The sequence below is a fragment of the Macrotis lagotis genome, chromosome 1 (genome assembly GCF_037893015.1).
Source record: "Macrotis lagotis isolate mMagLag1 chromosome 1, bilby.v1.9.chrom.fasta, whole genome shotgun sequence".
Taxonomy (NCBI): domain Eukaryota; kingdom Metazoa; phylum Chordata; class Mammalia; order Peramelemorphia; family Peramelidae; genus Macrotis; species Macrotis lagotis.
The window spans coordinates 153,531,226-153,553,330 of record NC_133658.1 but is presented as its reverse complement, the minus strand read 5'-3'; the positions used below and the strand labels follow the sequence as shown (position 1 = coordinate 153,553,330).

Below are 22,105 nucleotides of genomic sequence, written 5' to 3'. Positions count from 1 at the left end.
CTTTTAAGCTAGTTTTCCATGGCCCTTTATCAAAAGTAATTTTTATTGCATTATGATCTGAGAAAGATATATTTTATATTTATTTTTCTGAATTTTACTGTGAGGTTTTTATGCTCCAATACATGATCAATTTTTGTCCACTGAGAAAAGGCATATTCTTTTTTATTCCCATCCATTTTCTCCATATCATATCTAATTTTTCTAAAATTCTGTACACCTTTTTGAAGTTAAATTTATCATGTTCTGAGAGGGGACTATTGAGGTCCTGCATTAATATAATTTTAGTATCTGATTCTTTCCATGACTCATTGAACTTCTCCTTTAGAAATCTGGATGCCATAAGTTCTAGCAAGGAGATTATAGAAAAATATCATAAAGATAATATTCCATGACCTGTTGAAATTTATACCGAGAATGGGGTATATTAACATTTGAGGAGGACTAGCACCTCTGGTGTGAAGGTTTGCTGACCACCTTTGGTGTTCACCTGCCAATCAGCTCTTATTTCTCACTCCAAGAAGCTGTAGTATGTGTAGCAGTCATACTCCAGTAAAAATGTAGAGGTATTCAGGTTAAATCAGGTTGAGGGTAACCAACAGCCTTCAAACTTGTCATTGAGCTACCCCAGACATGCAAAAAGACTTTTCCTAGGGGAATGGGACATGAGAACAATTTGTTTCAACAGTCATGAACATGACTGAAGCAATTGCTGTGGAGCACTTAGAGTTTGGTCAGACATTGAAAACTAAGGTCACTACTGTACCTTGGGTCATCACCAGTTTTCCTGACTAACTCTGAAAGCATATTTTCCCCCTAATTTTGTACTTCTTACTTTTAATTTTTAATTTTTTAGAAATTTTGTTTACTATGACATAAAATTGAATCATATTTCTTTCCTTCTAACTGGATGGCAAAGGGGTGGGAGAGAGGGAGAAAACTCAATTTTTAATATGAAATGAAATCAGAAAAAACAAAGTATGCAAACACAAAGTTAAATAATCTTTTTTTTATGTATGCTCAAAGCATCATAATATTAGTTAATGGTGTAAATGCTGTTCACTTTGGCTAGTATACCATATGGTCAGTTTCTAACCAACACCAAAACTTTTAAAAAATTTTAAAAGTTCCATGGAAATAAAAAAATTATAAATAGATAAGTGTGCATGTTACATGACTTTATTGTAAATTTGAGATTTGAGTATTATAAAAATCATAATATGATAAAATTATAATTTTATTTTAATAAAATACCATCTAAGAACATAATTTGTATAAATTATTTTTCTGAAAAGAATGGGAATGTAAATATTGCTTTTTAAAATTTGGAAATCCATTTCCTTGGTTGAGAGTTGATGATGCTAATGACAGCATATATTTATATAATTCTTTAAGATTCACAAACTGTTTTATATGCATTTTCTCATTTGAAGATAATGGTTGCTTGATTGGTCTTGTACATGAATTTTCACCACTGGAGAAACATTCCTTTTATTAAATCACACTTCCTCCCCAACTGCTTTAATACTATTCTTTGCTATTAAAACCTCAGTATGAATTAACTCATCATATTACTTTCTTATATAGAAATCTGCTCAAATGGGTCATTGAGGAAAGGAAAATTTTGATAGGGAAGAAAAGAGGCACATATATGAGGAAGATCTGGTTAAAGGCACTATAGTGGTTGCAGTGAGGTAACCCAAACTGTGAGAGGTCAGACAACAAGAGGCAAGGAAAAGAATACTAGATTTGGAATCCTAGAATCTAGAGTCAAATCTAAGCTCTGCCACTTGGCAAGGTCTATGTGACACTTAATTTTTCTGAACCTCAGTTCCCCCAGTTTGTCAAAGAAGGGGAACTGGAATAGATGATCTTGAAGGTCTACATTTTAAATACAAGGCTTTAAGAGAGGGGCCCAAGGAGAAGAGAGGGAGACCAAGAATAAATGTACAATCTGACCTGAGATTAGCTTTGATAACCAATAGGATTCCCCCACGAGAGACTAGCTTGGATAGCATACAGTGGCATTGAAATGTAAAAAGGCCTCTAACCTGGCTGTGATTTTTGATTCCCTCAGAAGCAGGAAGGTCTGGAGCTCCTGAGAAGACTGACAAAATGGAAAGGTTTTGAAGAAATGAAAGAGTCCCGGAAAAACATCTTACTTGATATCCTCTATGATGGCATTGTGTTTGCAGTAGAAAAAGGTTTCCCCTGGTCAACTGTGGTAGAAGTTGCTCGATTCACGGAAGAACTATTAGAGGAAACCAAAGGTATGGTCTGGCCCTGATGGAGCTGACAGATAGATGGGCTATGCCCAGTATCAATGGGGGTCCCAAAAGTCTTAGTGCAAGTTTATGTTATTAAGGCTTAAAACTCTCTTGTGACTTAAAACTGTCCTAAGATTTGTGAGACATCTTGCATGATCAATCAGGTTTGGAGAAAAGCAATGCTACACAAATAAATTTATGTGTTAAAAACATCTACATCCCTCATAAGCATACTAACAACCCACATCACTCTCCCACAACAACAACAACAAACAACAAACAAAACCTTAGTCCAAGTCTCCAGGATTACCCTCCTTTTCATTAATATAATATCACTGCTGGACCAGTCACTTCACTGGTGTCCATTTAGGAAACTATTTCCTTTCCAAATTCTCTTACTCTTTCCCTTTCTTTCCCCACCCTTAAGAAAATCAGCAAAATGATGTCAATTACAAATTTGAAAATGTGTAAAACAAATTTACACACACATAAGTATACGCAATAAGAAAAATAAGGTTATAAAAGTATATTTCAATCTTCATTCAGAGTTCATCTGTTCTCTCTCTGGAGATGGATAGTATTTTTTCATCATGGGTTCTTTGGAATTTTGGACAAAATTTTAAATTTAATCTGCATTATTAGTATTTTCTCCATGACTTCGTTAAGTCTAATCAGTCAACAAAACAATAAATCAATCCCTGATTTGAGGTGTTTGCAGATTTCTGAGGTGCAAAGGCTTATACTGAAAACTTATTGAGTTCAAATGGCTCCATCACACCCCTACCTACACTGCAGAACACTCCTTGGAAAGTAATTTTCATTATATTTAGCAGCAAACAAAAGACTGGTAAAAGAAAATGTTAATAGGTAATGGCCAATTAAGTTTCTTTCACAACTGAAATACCTCATGTCTCTGAATGTTAAGCTTCTAGATACCAAGAGGCTACCACCCTTATATTTTCACTACTCAACTCCCTTCCCTTCTCATCATTAAGGCCCATACAAATCACATCCTTCCAAAGGAAATAAAAAAACTTTTAAAAACAGTTCATAAACTTGGGCTTTGGATGATCCCTCTTCTTCATATTTAAGTTGTCACAGGTACAGAGGGTGGAGATTGTTATTGAAAGTGTCAGAGATGTAACTCTTCTAGCTGTGGCCTACACCTGCTGCCAAGCACAATTTTGACCAAAGTATCAAGATTCTATTTATTTAAGAGCTTATTGAATTAGTTCACGTTATTGAGGTGTGTCTCAGGAGCTTACCTCACAAAGCTGACAGCTGACTTTTTCAGCAGTCAGGAGAAAGGGAGGAAAAAAACTCAAATGAGATAAGAAAGCCAGAAGATAAATCAGTCAGCAGTTAATGATTCATCTTTGTGACTATGTGATCAATTAACAAGCATTTATTAAGGATCTGTTTTGTCACAGGTACCATGCTAGGGCCCTAGGAATATAAAATCAAAGAATGAAACAATCCCTACTAATGGTAGTTTAATGAGAGGGAAAATAAGTAGATATAAAAATATATAGCCATATCTACAAATATAGACAGATAATAGATAGACAGACAAATGGACAGACAGAAGATAGATAGCCAGATGATAGATAGATAGATAGATAGATAGATAGATAGATAGATAGATAGATAGTAACTAAATACAAAGTAATTTGGGAAAGATGTAAATATTGTTAGCTCCTAGAGAGCAGGAACTGATCTTTCCCTTTTTTTGTTTGCTCAGAATTTAGCACAATGCCCGGTAAACAATAAAGTGTAACAAATATAGACTGAATTACTAAGAGTATTTCCATTATTTTGGAATCTCTCCCTTTCTAATATATATATATATATATATATATATATATATATATATATATAGAGAGAGAGAGAGAGAGAGAGAGAGAGAGAAAGAATGAATCTCTGTGTACCTTTAAAATAATAATTTTAGCATTTAGCTAAATGGCAAACTTCTCTTGTATCTTTGTAAAGAAAATCCCAAATATGGTCATAAAGAGTCTGGCATAACTGAAAAAGAATGAACAACATAAAACACTTAACAAATATTATCTCATTTTATCTTCACAACAATCCTATGAGGTTTGGAGGGGCTATTATAATAACATTTTACAGATGTGGAAACTGAGACATAACTTGCCTAGGACCATATAGCTAGTTAAGTAACAAAAGTAAGATTTTAACCCAGATCTTCCTGTCTACAAGTCCACTGCTCTGTCCACTGCTCTAGCCACTGCACTACATAACTATCGTTTCCAATAACATTTTTTGGTTGGTATAGAGATCCAGTGAGTCTTTCCAATCTCGCATCATTTTCTCATATAGGACATCAGTGAAAAGCAATAAAAATGTAAGTTATTACCAAAGGAAAGTGGATACATTTACTCAACAATCTTCATTTAAATATCCCATATGTACTAGTCTCTAGAGATATAAAGAAGAATTTTTAAAAATTTAAAAAAGGGGGCCTAGGTGGCACAGTGACTAGAGCACTGGTCCTGGAGTCAGGCGTACCTGAGTTCAAATCCAGCCTCAGACACTTAATAATTACCTAGCTGTGTGGCCTTGGGCAAGCCACTTAACCCCATTTGCCTTACTAAAAAAACAAACAAAACCAACTTAAAACAAAAACCTAAAAAAAAAAATTTTAAAAAAGAAACTGTACCTACCATCCAGGAACTTGCAGTCTATTTAAGGTAAACAATTTATATGCAGAAAAACAAATATAGCTATAAAAAATCAGATACCAAACAAATAACATTACAATTGGAAGGAATAATAGCTGAGAGCATGAAAAGGAAATTCGCATAGAAGGCAGACCTGAGCTTGAACCTTGAACGAAACTAGGAATTTTAAGAGACAGAGGAGAGAAGCAAAAGAATTCCTAGCACGGGGAGAGGAAGATATGCAAAGGGAGATATGATGTGGAATGATAGTTTTGCAGCTACAATATAAAGTAAGGGTACCTCTTGAAACATTTTTTCTTGGGAGATCCAGAATTTAGTCATACCGCATTATTTGCGATCTTACCCTCTCCCTCCAGTTAAAAGGAAAAAATTCATTATAATGTTGATATTTGTCAAATTCTTTATAAATTTTAAAGTACCATAAAAGCTAGGTATTATTATTTCTGATCACACCCACTTACCTCGGATAGGATAAAGAGAAACCAGACAAAGTGAATGAGATAAAGGGTCAGGGAGAAAGGAAGCAGCAGCAGGAAGATCTAGGGAAGAATTTTAAAGCCCCACCCCCCCACCCCAAGAGGTAAGTGAACCTGTAGAATAGGCTTTCCTGAAATCAACCAGTAAACATTTATAAAACGTTTATGTATCAAGAACTGGAGATACAAATACAAAGAAGGAAACCATCCTTTTTCTTCAGAGGTTTATATTCTACTGGGAGAGAGAACATGTACATATATTAGCATATAAAAATAATCTAAGATTTTCAACTTCTAATGGGGGAAGTCTACAGAACAAAAAACTGAATCTTTATCTTGCAAGAAAATGGCAATTCCTAGCTGAAAAAATGTCTTGGGGAGGAGTCAAGATGCATGCCTTAAGGCAGAAAATCCTGGCAACTCTCCCCCAGACCACTCCAAATTCCTCTAAATAATGACCCTAACCAAATTCTTAGAGTGGTGGAACCCACAAAATTTTGAGTGAAACAATTTTTCAGCCCAAGGCAATTTGGAAGATCTGTAGGAAATGTCTCTTATATCAGGGTTATAAAGGTCTATAGTGCAGTCCCAGCCAGCTGTTGGAGTAAACAGGGTCCAGTCACCCAGGAACAGCCCATGGGATGTCTAGGTCCCTGGGGGCACCTGGGTCCATGACAGCAAAGAGATTTCCAGAACTCTCAGCCCAGGGATTCCCAAGGACAACTTGGAAGGCCAGCAGGAAAACTCTGCCATACCAAAGTGAGTGTGGAACCCAGGCCAGTGCAGATCTCAGCCCTGGGAACCAGGAATAGATCTGCTGAGTCACCTGGCAGCTGCTTCTAGAGTGCTCAGCCCAATGATGGTTAAGGGGATTGGGGGAGATTTTGATATATAAATAGGTCCCTTTGTTATCTCTGAGGCAGGACTCTGTTGCTTCGCCCATACTCAGATCCAGGCTGTAGTACTGGTTCCAGTCTCAGGAAAAGAAATTTTATTGCCATAGTGGAGCAAGGAACCTCCTTACAGTTCCAGGGAAGAAGGGAGTTCTTATGGTCATCTACAAATCTCAGTACAAGCCAGGGGAGCAGTTAGAGTCTGTCATAGGACCTTGCAAGAATTGAGGTCCTTAGGGGATATCTCTGAAAACAGCTGCAAAAATCTTCAAAAGTTTGGAAAACTGCATCCTCCACCTTGGGCCCCACCTTAACAAAGTCTTAAAATCAAGTTAGAGGCTGGGGAAGGAAAAAAATCCAACCATGGATAATTACTTTGATCCCATGGAGGAACAAAACACACAGTCAGAAAATAACAAAGCCAAAGTTTCTGTATCCAAAGTCTCCAAGAAAAATTAGGAATTGGTCTCAGGCTATGGAAGAACTCAAAAAAGATTTTGAAAATCAAGTTAGGGAGGTAGAAGAAAAATTGGTAAGAGAAATGAGGGCGATGAAAGAAAATCATCATGAAAATCAAGTCAGCAGTTTGGTCAAGGAATTACAAAAGAAAATGCTGAAGAAAACAGTATCTGAAAAACCAGTTTAGGTTAAGTGAAAAAAAAGCAGTCCAAAAGGCCAATAAGGAGAAGGATGCCTTAAAAACAGAATTGGTCAGATGGAAAAAAGAGATACAAAAGCTCTCTGAAGAAAATAATTTCTTCAAATGTAAACTGGAGCTAAGGGAAGATGATGACTTTTTGAGAAATCAATAAACAATAAAACAAAACCAAAAGAATGAAAAACTAGAAGAAAATGTGAAATAGCTCATTGGAAAAACAACTGACCTGGAAAACAGATGCAGGAGAGATCATTTTTAAAATTATTGGGCTATCATGATCAGAAAAACTGGACTTGATTTTTCAAGAAATAATCCAGGAAAATTGCTCTGATATTCTAGAAGCAGAGGGTAAAATAGAAGTTGAGAAAATCCACTGTTCACCTCCTGAAAGAGACCCCCAAATAAAAATTCCCAGGAAAATTAGAACCAAATTCCAGAACTCCCAAGTCAAAGAGGCAATATTACAAGCAGTGAGAAGAAATAATTCACACACTGTACAGCTACTGTCAGAATAACACAAGATTTAGCAGCTTCTACATTAACAGTTCATGTGGTTTAGAAGAGGATATTCTGGAAGGCAAAAGAGCTTGAATTACAACTGAGAATCAACTACCCAGAAAAAAACTGAATATCCTCTTTCAAAGGAAAATATGGAAATTCATCGAAATAGGGGGCTTTCAAATTTTCCTGTTAAAACAACCAGAGCTGAACAGAAAGTTTGATCTTCGAGTACAGGACTGAGGTGAAGCAATTGGGAAGGGCAAGTTATAAGAAATTTAATGATATTGAACTGCATGTATTCCTACATGGACATTGATAATGCATATGAGCCATCTCATTTATTAGAGCAGTTAAAAAGAGCATATATAGACAAAGCACAGGAAGGAGCTGAATATGAAGGTATAACACAAAGATGGAGTTAATGGATGAGAAAGGAATATATTGGGAGAAAGGGCAGGAGAGGTAGAATAAGCCATTGTTTAACATAAAAGATGCAAGAAAAGGTTTTTGCAATGGAGTGAAACAGGGAAAGATGATATCTGAATACTGACTGAAGCACGCTTTTTTGTCTCACTTTTATTTTCTTTCTTTTTTGGGAGGAATTATATTTACTTTTACATGACTACTATAGTACTGTAAAAATAAATACAGTGCTTTTAAAGAAATCACCTTCTTGAAGCTATTTATGACTAAGGAAGAGATGGAGAACATCATTACAAACAAACTAGATGGGAGCGGAGCCAAGATGGCAACAAGAGTGGATCGTGTCTTAAGTGCTCTCTCATAAATCTTTGAAACTAAGGACTTTAACTAAATTTTCAAGAGACAGAACCCACAGGGGGACCCAATGAGGCAGTTCTCCTACTCAAGGTAACCTGGAAAAGAGCAGAAAGGTTTTGCTCCCCAGGGTTGGAGGGGCGGCCCGCCAGATGGTTGGCCTGCCAGAGGGAAAGAACTTCAACCTCCCAGAGGCAGCCCTAGGGCGCTGAGAGCCCACAGCAGTGAAGGAGTTTCCTGACCTATGCCCCCAGGAGCACCAGGCACAAATTGGGGGAACAGCAGGGGACCTCTGCCAGAGTGAACACGTGAAGCCCAGCACTCAGGGCACACAACTAGCAGCCTGGCCAGATCCAGGAACAGAAGCAGGCAGAGCCAGTAAGCAGGAGCTCCCAGGGCATGAGCCCAGTGAACCTAGGGAGGGTAGTGAAGAGAGAGAGACTGCAGAGCTCTGTCCTCTGCCCCTAGAACAGGACTCTGGGGCTCTGACCACATTCAGATCCTGATCACAGTCTAGGCCCTCCATAGAACAGCAGCGGCCCCCTCCACCTCAATCCCATAGCAAAGGGGGGCACATATGGTCATTCACATACCAAGAGGGAGAACAGAGGCTCATACACTGAGACCCTTGTGGGAGTGTCCCAAAAGCTCAGGAAGCACCCCCAAAACAGGCTTAGGCTGGAAAATGAGCAAGTAAAGAAAAAAGAGGAACACCATTGAGAAACATTTTGCATATGAGTCCAAGAAGGATCAAAACACTCAGTCTGAAGATGAGGAAGCACAAGCTCCTGCATCTAAAGACTCCAAGAAAAATAGAAATTGGGCTCAGGCTATGACAGAGCTCAAAAAAGACTTTGAAAATCGAATGAGGGCGTTAGAAGAAAAATTGGGAAAAGAAATGAGAGAGATGCAGGAAAAACATGAAAATGAAGTCAGCAGCCTAATCAAGGAAATCCAAAAAAATGCTGAAGAAAATAGCATGCTAAAAACCAGCTTAGGTCAAATGGATAAAACAGTTCAAAAAGTTATTGAGGAGAAGAATGCTTTAAAAAGCAAAATTGGCCAGATGGAAAAAGAGAAAAACTCTCTGAGGAAAACAAATCCTTCAGACAAAGAATAGAACTCAGGAAGATTGATGCATTTATGAGAAATCAGGACTCAATACTTCAAAACCAAAATAATGAAAAATTAGAAGAAAATGTGAAACATCTCATTCAAGAAACAACTGACATGGAAAACAGATTTAAGAAAGATAATTTAACAATTATTGGAATACCTGAAAGTCATGATCAGGAAAAGAGCCTTGACATCATTTTCAAAGAATTATTACAGGGAAATTGCCCTGATATCCTAGAAGCAGAGGGCAAAATAGAAATGGAGAGAACCCACCGATCCCCCTGAGAAAGAGATCCCAAAAAATCAACTCTAGGAATATTATAGCCAAGTTCCAGAACTTCCAAGTCAAAGAGAAAATATTACAAGTAGCCAGAAGGACACAATTCAAATATCATGGAGCTGCAGTCAGGATCAGACAGGACTTGGCAGCAATTACATTAAAGGCTCATAGGGATTGGAATATAATATTCCAGAAGGCAAAAGAACTTGGAATGCAACCAAGAATCAACTACCCAGCAAAAATGAATATCCTCTTCCAGGGAAAAAGATGGACTTTCAATGAACCAGGGGAATTTCAAGTGCTCCTCTTGGAATGGCCAGAGCTGAACAGAAAGTTTGATCTTCAAATACAGGACTCAGGTGAAGCATAGAGATTGGAGGAGAAGGGGAAAATATGAGGGACTTAATGATGATGAACTGCATATATTCTTGCATAGAAAAATGAAACTGATAATACTCATATGAACCTTCTCAGTTAATAGAGCAGGTAGAAGGAGCTTTTATAGTTGAACAGGAGAAAGCTGAATTTGAAGATAAAATATGGTGTAAAAATGGAGTCAATAGAAAAAAGGGAAATGTAATGGGAGAAAGAAAAAGGAGAGGGGGAATAGGCCAAGATATTTCATATAATAAGATTTTACTTTATTACAATGAGCTATTGTAATGATATGGAAGGGGGGGAAGGCAAGGGGGAATTAGGGAATCTTCGCTCTCATCAGAGGTGGCTAGGAGAGGAAACAGCATATATATATATATACTCAATGGGGTATAGGCATCTGGAGTAAGAAGGAGAGGGGAGGATGGGGGAAGGGGGGGGATGTGAGTGATGAAGGAAAGGATGGACCATGGGGGGAGAGTGGTTAGATATAACACATTTTCTTTTTTACTTCTTGCAAAGGGCTGGGACTGGAAGGCCTGTCCAGGACCATAGGGCCAAGTGGATGCTGGGCCTAAGGGGTAGTAGGGGGGCTTGGGGCCTCTTCACCCCAGGACCAGGGATCTGTCTACTGCACCACTTAACTACCCTACAGCAGAGTCAGAGTGAAAGGAGAAAGAAAATATAGTACATGGCAGTGGAGAAATATGAAAGGAGGGAGTTGCAATCAGCAATGGCAAAGGTGGAAAAATATGGAAGTAACTTTTGAGATGGACTTATCATAAAGAATGTGATCCACCCATGGCAGAGTTGTTGGTGTTGGAACAAAGACTCAAGAACATTTATTATTATTATTATTATTATTATTATTATTATTGTTATTATTATTATTATTTGGGGGGTGCAGGGCAAATGGGGCTGGGTGGCCTGCCTGGGCCTGCTTAGTAGGGTGATTGTCGGGTGTCTGAGACCAGATTTGGACCTAGGTACTCCTGGCTCAAGGGCCAATGCTCTGTCTGCAACCCAGCCACCCCTACTATTATTATTACTATTTTATTTTATTTTGGGTCTCTTTTTTCCTTTTTTTTGGTTTTTTGCAGGGCAGTGGGGTTGGGGTAGCTTGCATGTCACATGGCTAGGTGATTGTTGGGTGTATGGGTCCAGGAATGGGCTCAGGTGCTCCTGGCTCCAGGGCTGGTCCATTGTGCTACCTGGCCATACCTATAATTATTATGATTATTTTTTTAATTTTAATTTTTTTCCTCTCCCCTTTACTTTATCGCTCAAGCGAGTCTATATTTTTTGGGGAAGGGGGTATTTTGTTTACTCTTAAACAAGAATATTTTATTAATGTATAAAAATATTTGTACAAAATGAGAATAAATAAATATTAAAAAACTAAATAATTTTGATTATATTAAATTAAAAAGCTTTTGCATAGACTAAACCACTGTAACCAAGATCAAAAGAAATGTAGTAAATAGGGAAACAATTTTTGCAACTAGTATTTCTTACAATGGACTCATTTCTAAAATATACAGAGAACTGAGTCAAATTTAAAAAAAAAAACAAGCCATTCCCCAGTTGGCAAATGGTCAAAGCTGAGGAAATCAAAGCAACCCATAGTCATATGAATGCTCCAAATCATTACTGTTTAGAGAAATGCAGATTAAAGCATCTCTGAGATACCACCCCACACTTCTCAGACTGGTCAATATGAACAGAAAGGACAATGATCAATGCTGGAAGGGATGTGGGAAATCTGGAACACTAATACATTGTTGGTGGAGCTGTGAATTCATCTAACCTTTCTGGAGAGAAATTTGGAATTATGTTCAAAGGGCAACAAAAATGTGCATATCATTTGATCCAGCAATACCACTACTGCGTCTATACCCTGAAGAGATTATGAAAAAGGGTAAAAACATCACTTGTACAAAAATATTCATAGCAGCCTTGTTTGTGGTGGCAAAGAATTGGAAATCAAGTGAATGCCCTTCAACTGGGAAATGGTTTAACAAACTGTGGTATATGTATGTCATAGAACACTATTGTTTTATTAGAAACCAGGAGGATTGGAAATTCAGGGAAGCCTGGAAGGATTTGCATGAACTTCTGCTGAGTGAGATGAGCAGAGCCAGAAAAACATTGTACACCCTAACAGCAACATGGGGGTGATGGACTTGCTTATTCCATCAGTGCAACAATCAGGGACAATTTTGGGCTATCTGCAATGGAGAATACCATCTGTATCCAGAGAAAGAATTATGGACTTGAAACAAAGACCAAAGACTATAACCTTCAAATTAGAAAAAAAAAAACCATTATCTTATTATGCAATTTTACTATTTCATACTTTATTTTTCTTCCTTAAGGATATGATTTCTCTGTCATCACATTCAACTGAGATCAATGTATACACCATGGAAACAATGTAAAGACTAAAAAAATGCCTTCTGTGGGGGTTGGGGGTAGGGAAGCAAGAATGGGGGGAAAAATTGAAAAACTCAAAATGAATAAAAACTTTCTTAAAATATCACCTGGGAAGGGGCAGCTAGGCGGCGTAGTGGAGGGCAGCTAGGTGGCATAGTGGATAAAGCACCGGTCCTGGAGTCAGGAGTACCTGGGTTCAAATCCAGTCTCAGACACTTAATAATTATCTAGCTGTGTGGCCTTGGGCAAGCCACTTAACCCCATTTTCCTTGCAAAAAAACCCAAAAAAAATCACCTAAGGGGTGGCTAGGTGATGCAGTGGATAGAGTACTGGCCCTGGAGTGAGGAGTACCTGAGTTCAAATTTGGCCTTAGGCACTTAATAATTACCTAGCTATGTGGCCTTGGGGAAGCCACTTAACCCCGTTTGCCTTGCAAAAAAAAAAACTAAAAAAAAATCACCTTCTTGACTTCATGGTCTACAAACTATTCTAGATTTCCAAGAGATTGTCCAAGGGAAGTCTATCTCACTTTTCCCCCAGTAACCTATTCCAGCATCTTTCAAGGCTCAGTCAAGTTCAGTCATGTCTTACCTGTTTAAGACATATTCTCCTCTGTTTCAAGTTAAGTCTTTACTTACATTGCTGAATTTTCAAATTAAAATTTCCAACTTCTTAAAATGGAAAGAAGTCGGTCACCATTCTCTGATGCACACCTCTATTCCATACACCTGGATTCATTCTTCAACCTATTCTTCCCTAGGAGGATCATCCCAAAACTTAAACTTTTCCCTACAGAAAAAGTTTCATACCATGATCTGTTCTAGGCTTCCACCCCAGAACCTGTTTAAATTATTCATATAATCTGAGATAAAAATACGTGTAATTTCACAGTAAAATTCTGAAACCTGAGAATAGAGTCCAAAAAGACCTGGATTCAAGTCTTACTTTTGACACATCCCAGTTGTATAACAAATCACTTAACTTCTCAATAACTTCAGGCATATTTGGTTCTGTAAATCACAGAAGATTGTTTGTGGAGGGAATTTCCCCATTGGGAGTTCTGGCAGGGTTCAGATCCTCAAAAAATTATTTCTTCACAGATGGATGAAATTTCCAGAATTCCAGTGGAAACTTTATAAACTATAAAGTTTTCAACTAAAAGTCAGCAAGCTATTTCCCAGAAAGACTTTAAGGCTAGAGTTGAAATTGTTAAATCAAGAATAGCAAATTGCTAGAGGACTAATAAGAATTCCAATGAGACAATGATAATAGGTGACAACTTACTGCAATGTCCAATGTATAATTTACCTTCAACTTATGCCTTTACATATACTGTATAATTTACCTTTAACTTATGCATTTACCTCAGTGACTGGTGAAACAAGAAACAAATTATTTTCAGGTCAATCTGGGCTTCTAATCCAAGCTGGTCCCAGTAAAATTACTGAATCTATTATTTGCCAGGGTCTACTGCCAATGATAGCTTGGGGGAGGGCATTGCATGAGGAATTCAATTCAATTCAGTTCAACAAACATTCATTAAGAGTCTACTCTGGACCAGGCACTGGCAAACAAAACAAAACAAAACAAAACACCCAAACCAGTTCTTTTGTAAGAGTGGGAAATATGCATGAAAAATTAAATACAAACTATATCCACCAAATAATTTCCAGGCAAAGGGTACAAGTCTAATGTGAATTCTGTGAAAGGTTATAAGTTATATATCTTTAGAATTAAGAATTAGAATAAGTTAGATATAGATCTAATAAACCCTATTAACATGATCCTGGAGTCAGGAAGACCTGAGTAGAAATACTGTTTCAGAGAGCTTACTATTGCTATTTCAGTTTCATCAATTATAAAATGGTCCAGTTATAAAGTGGTCCAGTTCCCAGGGTTATAGTGGGGATCAAATAAGATGAAATTCAACATTTCATTTTTTAAATGAAACATTATACCAGATAGAAAACTATATAATAAAGCAGTCATCAAAATTGTCTGTTACTGGAGCGGCTAGGTGGTGCAATGGATAGAGCACCAACCCTGGAGTCAGGAATACCTGAGTTCAAATCTGGCCTCAGACACTTAATAATTACCTAGCTGTGTGACCTTGGGCAAGTCACTTAACTCCATTGCAAAAAAATACCCCCCCCAAATTAAAATTGTCTGTTACTGGCTAAGAAATGGAGAATTGGATCAGTGGATTAAATAAGATACAAAAGGGGCGGCTAGGTAGCGTAGTGGATAAAGCACTGGCCTTGGAGTCAGGAGTACCTGGGTTCAAATCCAGTCTCAGACACTTAATAATTACCTAGCTGTGTGGCCTTGGGCAAGCCACTTAACCCCTTTTGCCTTGCAAAAAAAAAGTTAGATACAAAAGAAATTGTAGCAAATGACTCTAGTAATCTATTGTTCAGTAAACCCAAAGACACCAGTTTCTGGGATAAGAATTCACGATTTGACAAAAATTGCTGTGCAAATTGAGAAATAGTGAGGCAGAAACTAGGGATAAACACACATCTCATACTATACACCAAAATAAGATCAAAATGGATACAAGATTTAGACAAAAAAGGTGATAACATAGACCAATTAAGAGAACAAGAAATAATCTTATCAGATCTCAGGAAGGGAAGAAGTTTATGACCAAAAAAGAGATAGAGAACATTATAAACTGCAAAATGGATTTTGACTATATTAGATTAAAAAGGTTTGCACAAATAAAATCAACACAATCAAGATTAGAAAGAAGTAGAACATTTTCACAGTGTTTCTGATAAAGATTACTAGAGTCATTTGCTACAGTTTCTTTTGTATCTGATTTAATCCACGGATCCAATTCTCCATTTCTTAGCCAGTAACGGACAATTTTCATTTGGGGGGGGTATTTTTTTGCAATGGGGTCAAGTGACTTACCCAAGATCACACAGCTAGGTAATTATTAAGTGTCTGAGGCCAAATTTATTTCTAAAATATCTAGAAAAGTATTCAAATTTATAAGATTCTCCAATTGATAAATGGTCAAAGGATATAGACACTTTTCAGATGAAGAAAGAGAAGCTATCTATAGCCATATGAAAAATGTTTCAAATCATTTTTGATTAGAGAAATATAAGATAAAAGATCTGCGAGGCACAAGCTCAGATTGTTTAAGATGACAAAAAGGGAAAATGATCAGTGTTGGAGAGGATGAGGGAAAATTGGGACACTAGTGCACTGTTGGTGAAGTTGTGAACTGATCTAACCATTCTGAAAAGCAATTTGGAACTAGGTCCAAAGGGCAATGAAAATTCTGTATACCCTTTGATCCAGCAATTCCAATTCTAAGTCTTAAAGAGATAATAAAAACCAGGAAATCTTGCATGTTCAAAAATATTTATAGAAGTTCTTTTTGCAGTGGCAAAGAATTGAAAATTGAGGGAATGCCCATCAATTGGGGAGTGGCTGAATAAGTTAGGTATAAGAATGTTCTGCAAGAAATCATGAGTGACTGGACTTAAAAGGAGCAAAGCATATTATCTTCACTTTTTAAAACTTTGTTTTTTTTTCTTTCTTTCTCATGATTTCACCCCTTTAGTTCTAATTTTTCTCTAATTTTTCTTCTCAACACGAGAGAAGAATATGGAAATGTTTTAAACATGACTGTATGGGTACAACTTTTACTAGACTGTTCCCTACCATGGGGAAGACACAGGGAAGGGAAGGAGATAGAAGAAATGTGGAACTCATAAACTTGCAAATGGAAAAATGCTGAAAGCTATCTTTTCATGTAATTGGAAAAATAAAATAAATTTTTTAAAAAAATGAAGCAATACTGGTTCCCAAGAAGCTTGCATTCTAGACTGTGGAAATATTGTAAACATGGGTAAATAAATACAAAATATATAACATTGAAGGGGAGGCCCATTAGCAACGGTGAGATCAGTAGCAACTTTACATAGGAGATTGATTTAAGCCCCAAAAGGAAACAAAGACTATAAAAGTAAAGAGGGAAAACATTTCAGACATGGGGAACAGCCTTGTGCAAAATCACAGAGGGGCCATGAAATGTTAGAGTTAGGTATGCTCATTTTACTAGAATGAAGTAATGAAGATTTGAATGCAAATAAATCTGTCAGATTGTGAAGGATTTTAATTACCAAATAGAGGACTTTGTATTTTATCCAAGAAGTAAAAGAGACACACTGAAATTTCTTAAAAAGGGAAGTGACTAGATCAGACCTATGCCATAGGAAAAAGAATTTTCAGTCATGTAGGAGAGAAATTAGAGATGGAGAGACTGGTTGAAGGAAGACTAATAGAAGGATAGTTTGATGGGAGGTGATGAGGACCTGATCATGGCAGCTGTAGAAGCAAAAAGAAAGTAGTGGATGTGAGAGATGTTGCAGCTCTAAAATCAACAAAACTTGGCAATTAATTATATATGGAAGGATATGGGGAAAGGGAATGGCTTTAAGTTTCAAGATATGGTTGACAAGGTGGAACCAAGATGGCTGCAGGAGAAGAGGCTCTCTTAGGTTCTCTCTACAAAATATTTCAAAAACCTTAAAATGATGACTCTAACTAAATTTTCGAGAGACAGAACCCACAGAAAGATCCAATGAGGCAGTTCTTCAGCCCAAGATAACCTAGAAAATAGTGCAAAAACTCTGTTCCACAGGATTGGAGGTGTGGTTGCACCAGAATGAAGTTCAGCCTCCCAGGAACAGTCCTAGGGCACGTGGGAGCAGCAGCTCCTGGCAGCAGAAGCAGTTCCCTGACCTGCACCCCAGGAAGCACCAAGCACAGCTTGGAAGATCAGCAGGGAGACTTCTGCCAGAGTGAGCACAAAGCCCAGGCCCTCAGCGCAGTTGCAGCACTCAGCGTGGTCACAGCACTCAGCACGTCGTGGCAGCCCAGATCCAGGAAATGGAAGTAGGCCTGTGAAGTCACCCAGGCAGTTTCACCCTGAGTTCTCAGCCCATGGAAGGCAAGGGAGTGGAGGAGACTGTTGAGGTCTGTCCTCTGTCCCTGGAACAGAATTCTGGGGCTCTGACCACATTCAGATCCTGGTCACAGTCTAGGCCCCCCATAGAGCAGGGACCCCTCCACACACAGCCCTGTGGCAGGGGGTGAGCTTGTGGTAATTCATAGACCAGGAGAGCAGTCAAAGCCTCACACGCTGAGGTCCTGTGGGGGTGTCCCAATAATACTTAAAAGGTCAGGAAGCATGCCAAAACCAGGCACAGTCTAGGAAAATGAGTAAATAGGAAAAAAAAGGAACCTAACCATAGACAATTACTTTGGTCCCACGAAGGACCAAAATCCTCAATCTGAAGATGAGAAAGTCCAAGCTTCTGCATCTAAAGACTCCAAGAAATATAGCAGTTGGGCTCAGGCTATGACAGAGCTCAAAAAAAAGATTTTGAAAAACAAGTAAGGGAGGTAGAAGAAAAATTGGGAAAATAAATGTGAGAGAGATGCAAGAAAACATGAAAATGAAGTCAGCTACTTAGTCAAGGAGATTCAAAAAATGCTGAAGAAAATAACATGTTAAAAACCAGCTTAGGTCAAATGGATAAAACAGTTCAAAAAGTTATTGAGGAGAAGAATGCTTTAAAAAGCCGAATTGGTCAGATGGAAAAAGAGATAAGAAAACTCTCTGAGGAAAACAAATCCTTCAGATGTAGAATGGAGCTAAAGGAAGCTGATGACTTTGTGATATCAAGACACAATAGTTCAACACCAAAAGAATGAAAAATTAGAAGAAAATGTGAAATATCTCATTGAAAAAACAACAGATCTGGAAAACAGATTCAGGAAAGATAATTTAAAAATTATTGGGATACCTGAAAGTCATGATCAGGAAAAGAGTCTTGACCTCATTTTAAAAGAATTATTACAGGAAAATTGCCTGATATTCTAGAAGCAGAGGGTAAATTAGAAATTGAGAGAATCCACTGATCTCCGGAAAGAGATCCAAAAAAAAAGCAACCTCCAGGAATATTATAGCCAAGTTCCAGATCCCCCACGTCAAAGAGAAAATATTACAAGCAGCAGAAGGACACAATTCACATATCATGGAGCTGCAGTCAGGATCACACAGGACTTAGCAGCAACTACATTAAGGCTTATAGGGCTTGGAATATAATATTCTGGAAGGCAAAAGAGTTTGGAATGCAACTGAGAATCAACTACCCAGCAAAACTGAACATCCTCTTCCAGGGGAAAAGAAGGATTTTCAATGAAAGAGGGGAATTTCAAATGTTCCTGTCAAAATGACCAGAACTGAACAGAAAGTTTGATCTTAAAATGCAGGACTCAGGTGAAGCAAAGAGAGTAGAGGAGAAGGGTAAATTATGAGTGACTTAATGATGAACTGCCTATATTCCTGCATGGAAAGATGATACTGATAATACTCATATGAACCTTCTCATTTAATAGAGCAGGTAGAAGGAGTTTTTATAGATGAAGCACAGGAGAGAGAGCTGAATTTGAAGATATGATGTATTGTAAAAACAGAGTCAATGGGTGAAAGGGAAATTTACTGGGAGTAAGAGAAAGGAGAGGTAGAATAGGCTAAGATATTTCACATATAAGATATTTCATGTAGCTTTTGTAATGATATGGAAGGGGGAAGGCAAGGGGGAATGAGGGAACCTTCATTCTCATCAGAAATGGCTCAGAGAGGAAACAGCATACACACTCAATAGGGTATAGAAATATAGAGGAAAAAGGAGAGAAGGGGATGGGGGATGGGGAGATGTGGGTGATAGAGAAAAGGGTAGATCATAAGAGAGAGGATAGTTAGATATAACACATTTTCTTTTTTTACTTTTTGCATGGTGCTGGGATTGGGTGGTCTGTCATGGACCATGGGGCTGGGTGGTTGCTGGGTCTCTAGAGCGGGATGTGGGCTTGGGGCCTTCTGGCCCCAGGGCTGGTGTTCTGTCCACTTCACCACTCAGCTGCCCCACAGTACAACTTTGAAGAGGGACAGAGTGAAAGGAGAGAGAAAATATAATAGATGGTAGTAGGGAAGAATGGATGGAAGGAGTTACAATCAACTGTAGGAAAAATATGGAAGTAACTTCTATGATGAACTTATGATGAAGAACATGATCCACCTGAGACAGAGCTGATGGTATCAGAACACAGACTGAAACACATCTTTTTCTCTTTATTTTACTTTATTTCTAATGAGGTTTTATATTTTTATGGGGGAGTAGGTATTACGTTTACTCTTAAAGAAGAATATTTTAGTAATGTGTAAATAAAAAATAAAAAAGAAGAAAAGATGTGGTTGACAAGAAGGTTGATAGCATCCTCTTTTGAAATAAGAAAGTTAGAAAGAGTGGAAGGTTACACAAGGGAAAAAGAATAATTCTGTTTTGGAAATGTTGAGTTTAAAATGCCTACAGTCATGTAGCTGATAAAATTTCAGAGTGAAGCTCAGGGAAGGGGAGGGATGTAAGATGTAAGTGACACATGCATACAATTGGTAATGGAATCCACAGAAGTTGATGTCACAAAGAGAAAGGATGTATAAAGAGGAGGGAAGAGAAGACAAGAAGTCAGACAAGAGAAGAAAAGAGAATAATATAGGAGAGAAAAGAATAGAATAGGAGAGAAGAGAAGAAAAGAGGAGAAGAGGAGAAGAGATCTCACGACAATGACTTGGGGTACAGTCACACATAGGGTTAGGATTTGAATGATGATCCAATAAAGTAGACTGATAAGGAATATCCAGACAAATAGAAGGTGAAATGAGAGAACGTATTATCATGAAAGTCCATAGAGAAAAAGAGTATTTATCGGGAGGGAGGGATAAACCATGTCAAGTATTAGAGAGAGGTCATTAAAGATAGGAACAAAGACAATATCATCAAATTTGATTAAAAGGTCATCAGTAACTTTGGAAAGAGCAGTTTCAGCTCAGTTTGCAAAGGGCTGATGAGGGAGAGGAGGGGAAGAAGAGATAAGTATAGATATAGATATATATATATATATATATATATATATATATATATTAAGTTAGTTTTTTAAGAATAAAAATGTATTTTATCTTCCTCCTACTCATTGAAAAAGAAAGAAAAACCAGCCTTTGTAACTAATATGCATAGTCAAGCAAAACAAATTCCTACATTTGATCATGTTCAGAAAATATGTCTCTTCGCACCCAGAGTTCATCTCTTTTTCAGGCAATGGGCAACATGTTTCATCCTGGATTTCCTAGAATTTTATTTGGTCATTGCATTGGCCAGAGGGCTTAAGTCTTTCAGAGGCGTTTACCCATAAAGACACTATAAAGAGTTGTGATTGTAAAAAACTATTCTCCTGGCTCTACTCATTTCACTCTCCACTCATTCAAATTTCCCAAGGTATCTCTGAAACTCTCCCCTTCCTCATTTCTTATGACAAGATAATATTCCATCATATTTAAATACTACAGTTTGTTGATCCATTTCCCAATTAACAGAAACTCCTTTGGTTTCCAGTTCTTTGCTGCCATAAAAAAAAAACTGCTATAAATATTTTTGGATATATGAGTTGTTTTCCCCTTTCTAAATAGATTTTTAAAAAGAGTTTGATTATTAAAACAGAGGATGGATACAGGGCAGTAGACCAAAATGATGGTAGAGTCAAATAGAAGTGTTGAGTTGTTTAAAAAAAAGATAAGGAGACTAGAACATATTTATAGGCAGCAGAGAAACAGAGAATGATGTCTCAAGCATCTAAAGCCCTACACTGTGGGATAGAAAAATATGACCAAGGCCTGGAGCTTGTATAACAAAAGGAGATGAAAGTATTAAGGACTGGGATATAGGAATGGAAGCTGCTTATACTTAATGGACCACACATACACATTCACGCCCCTTTGCAGTGCCTCTGGCTAACCTGGGTAGTAAAAGATAAGGAGATGAGTGAGCTTTAGCACTGTGACTCATATGGGTTTTGGTTGGGGGGGGTGAGTTTTTGAGATCATCCAGGACAACTCTATCAATTGAAAAATGAGATAGCACCCAATACATTTACTCAAAGTCAAGTAGTATATGGCAGAACTGGGACTTGAATCCAGTTACTCAATACAATACTTGTTTCACTTCTCCTTCCTGGATCCCCCTGAACTAAATGTTGGGAGACTTCTGATTTCTGTTATATCTTTTTGTGAACATGGTCAAATTATTTGAGGTCTCTGGAGCCCTGTTTCTTCTAGAAGTGTAAAAGGAGTGTAAAATACCTGGGGTTTGGGTGAATTGTGGACTGTGAAGAGAAGGGAACATCAGAATTAAGTGTCTATAGTAGGTCAGGTACATATAAATATCATCTCATTTGATCTTCACAGACCCTGGGAAGTAGGTGTCAATTATTATCCTCATTTTATAGCTGAAACTAAGGCAGATAGTTGTTGAGTGATCTGCCTTGTAAGTGTCTAAAGCTAGATTTGAACTGTCTCCCTGACTCTTAAGTCTTGGATTCAAAATCTGATGTCATTACCATAGACAAGTCACTATACTTCTCTGTGACTGTTATCCACTAAAGAATTTTTCATATGTAGTTGAGGGGAAAGTGCTTTGTAAACCTAAAGGTACTATATAAACATCAACTAGTATTAACTTTCAAAAAAGAGAGTTAGATTAAACTTATAA

General features: G+C 37.6%; 1 protein-coding gene across 1 annotated transcript in view; it reads left to right on the top strand.

Annotated features, from left to right (window-relative positions):
* The window catches only part of C1H8orf74 (chromosome 1 C8orf74 homolog), a 66,266-nt gene that overhangs the window by 4,152 nt on the left and 40,009 nt on the right, over positions 1 to 22,105 (top strand). The window contains exon 2 of the mRNA XM_074225354.1: positions 2,075 to 2,267. Within this exon, the coding sequence (XP_074081455.1) occupies positions 2,075 to 2,267 (193 nt within the window). The remainder of the gene's footprint in view (positions 1 to 2,074; positions 2,268 to 22,105) is intronic.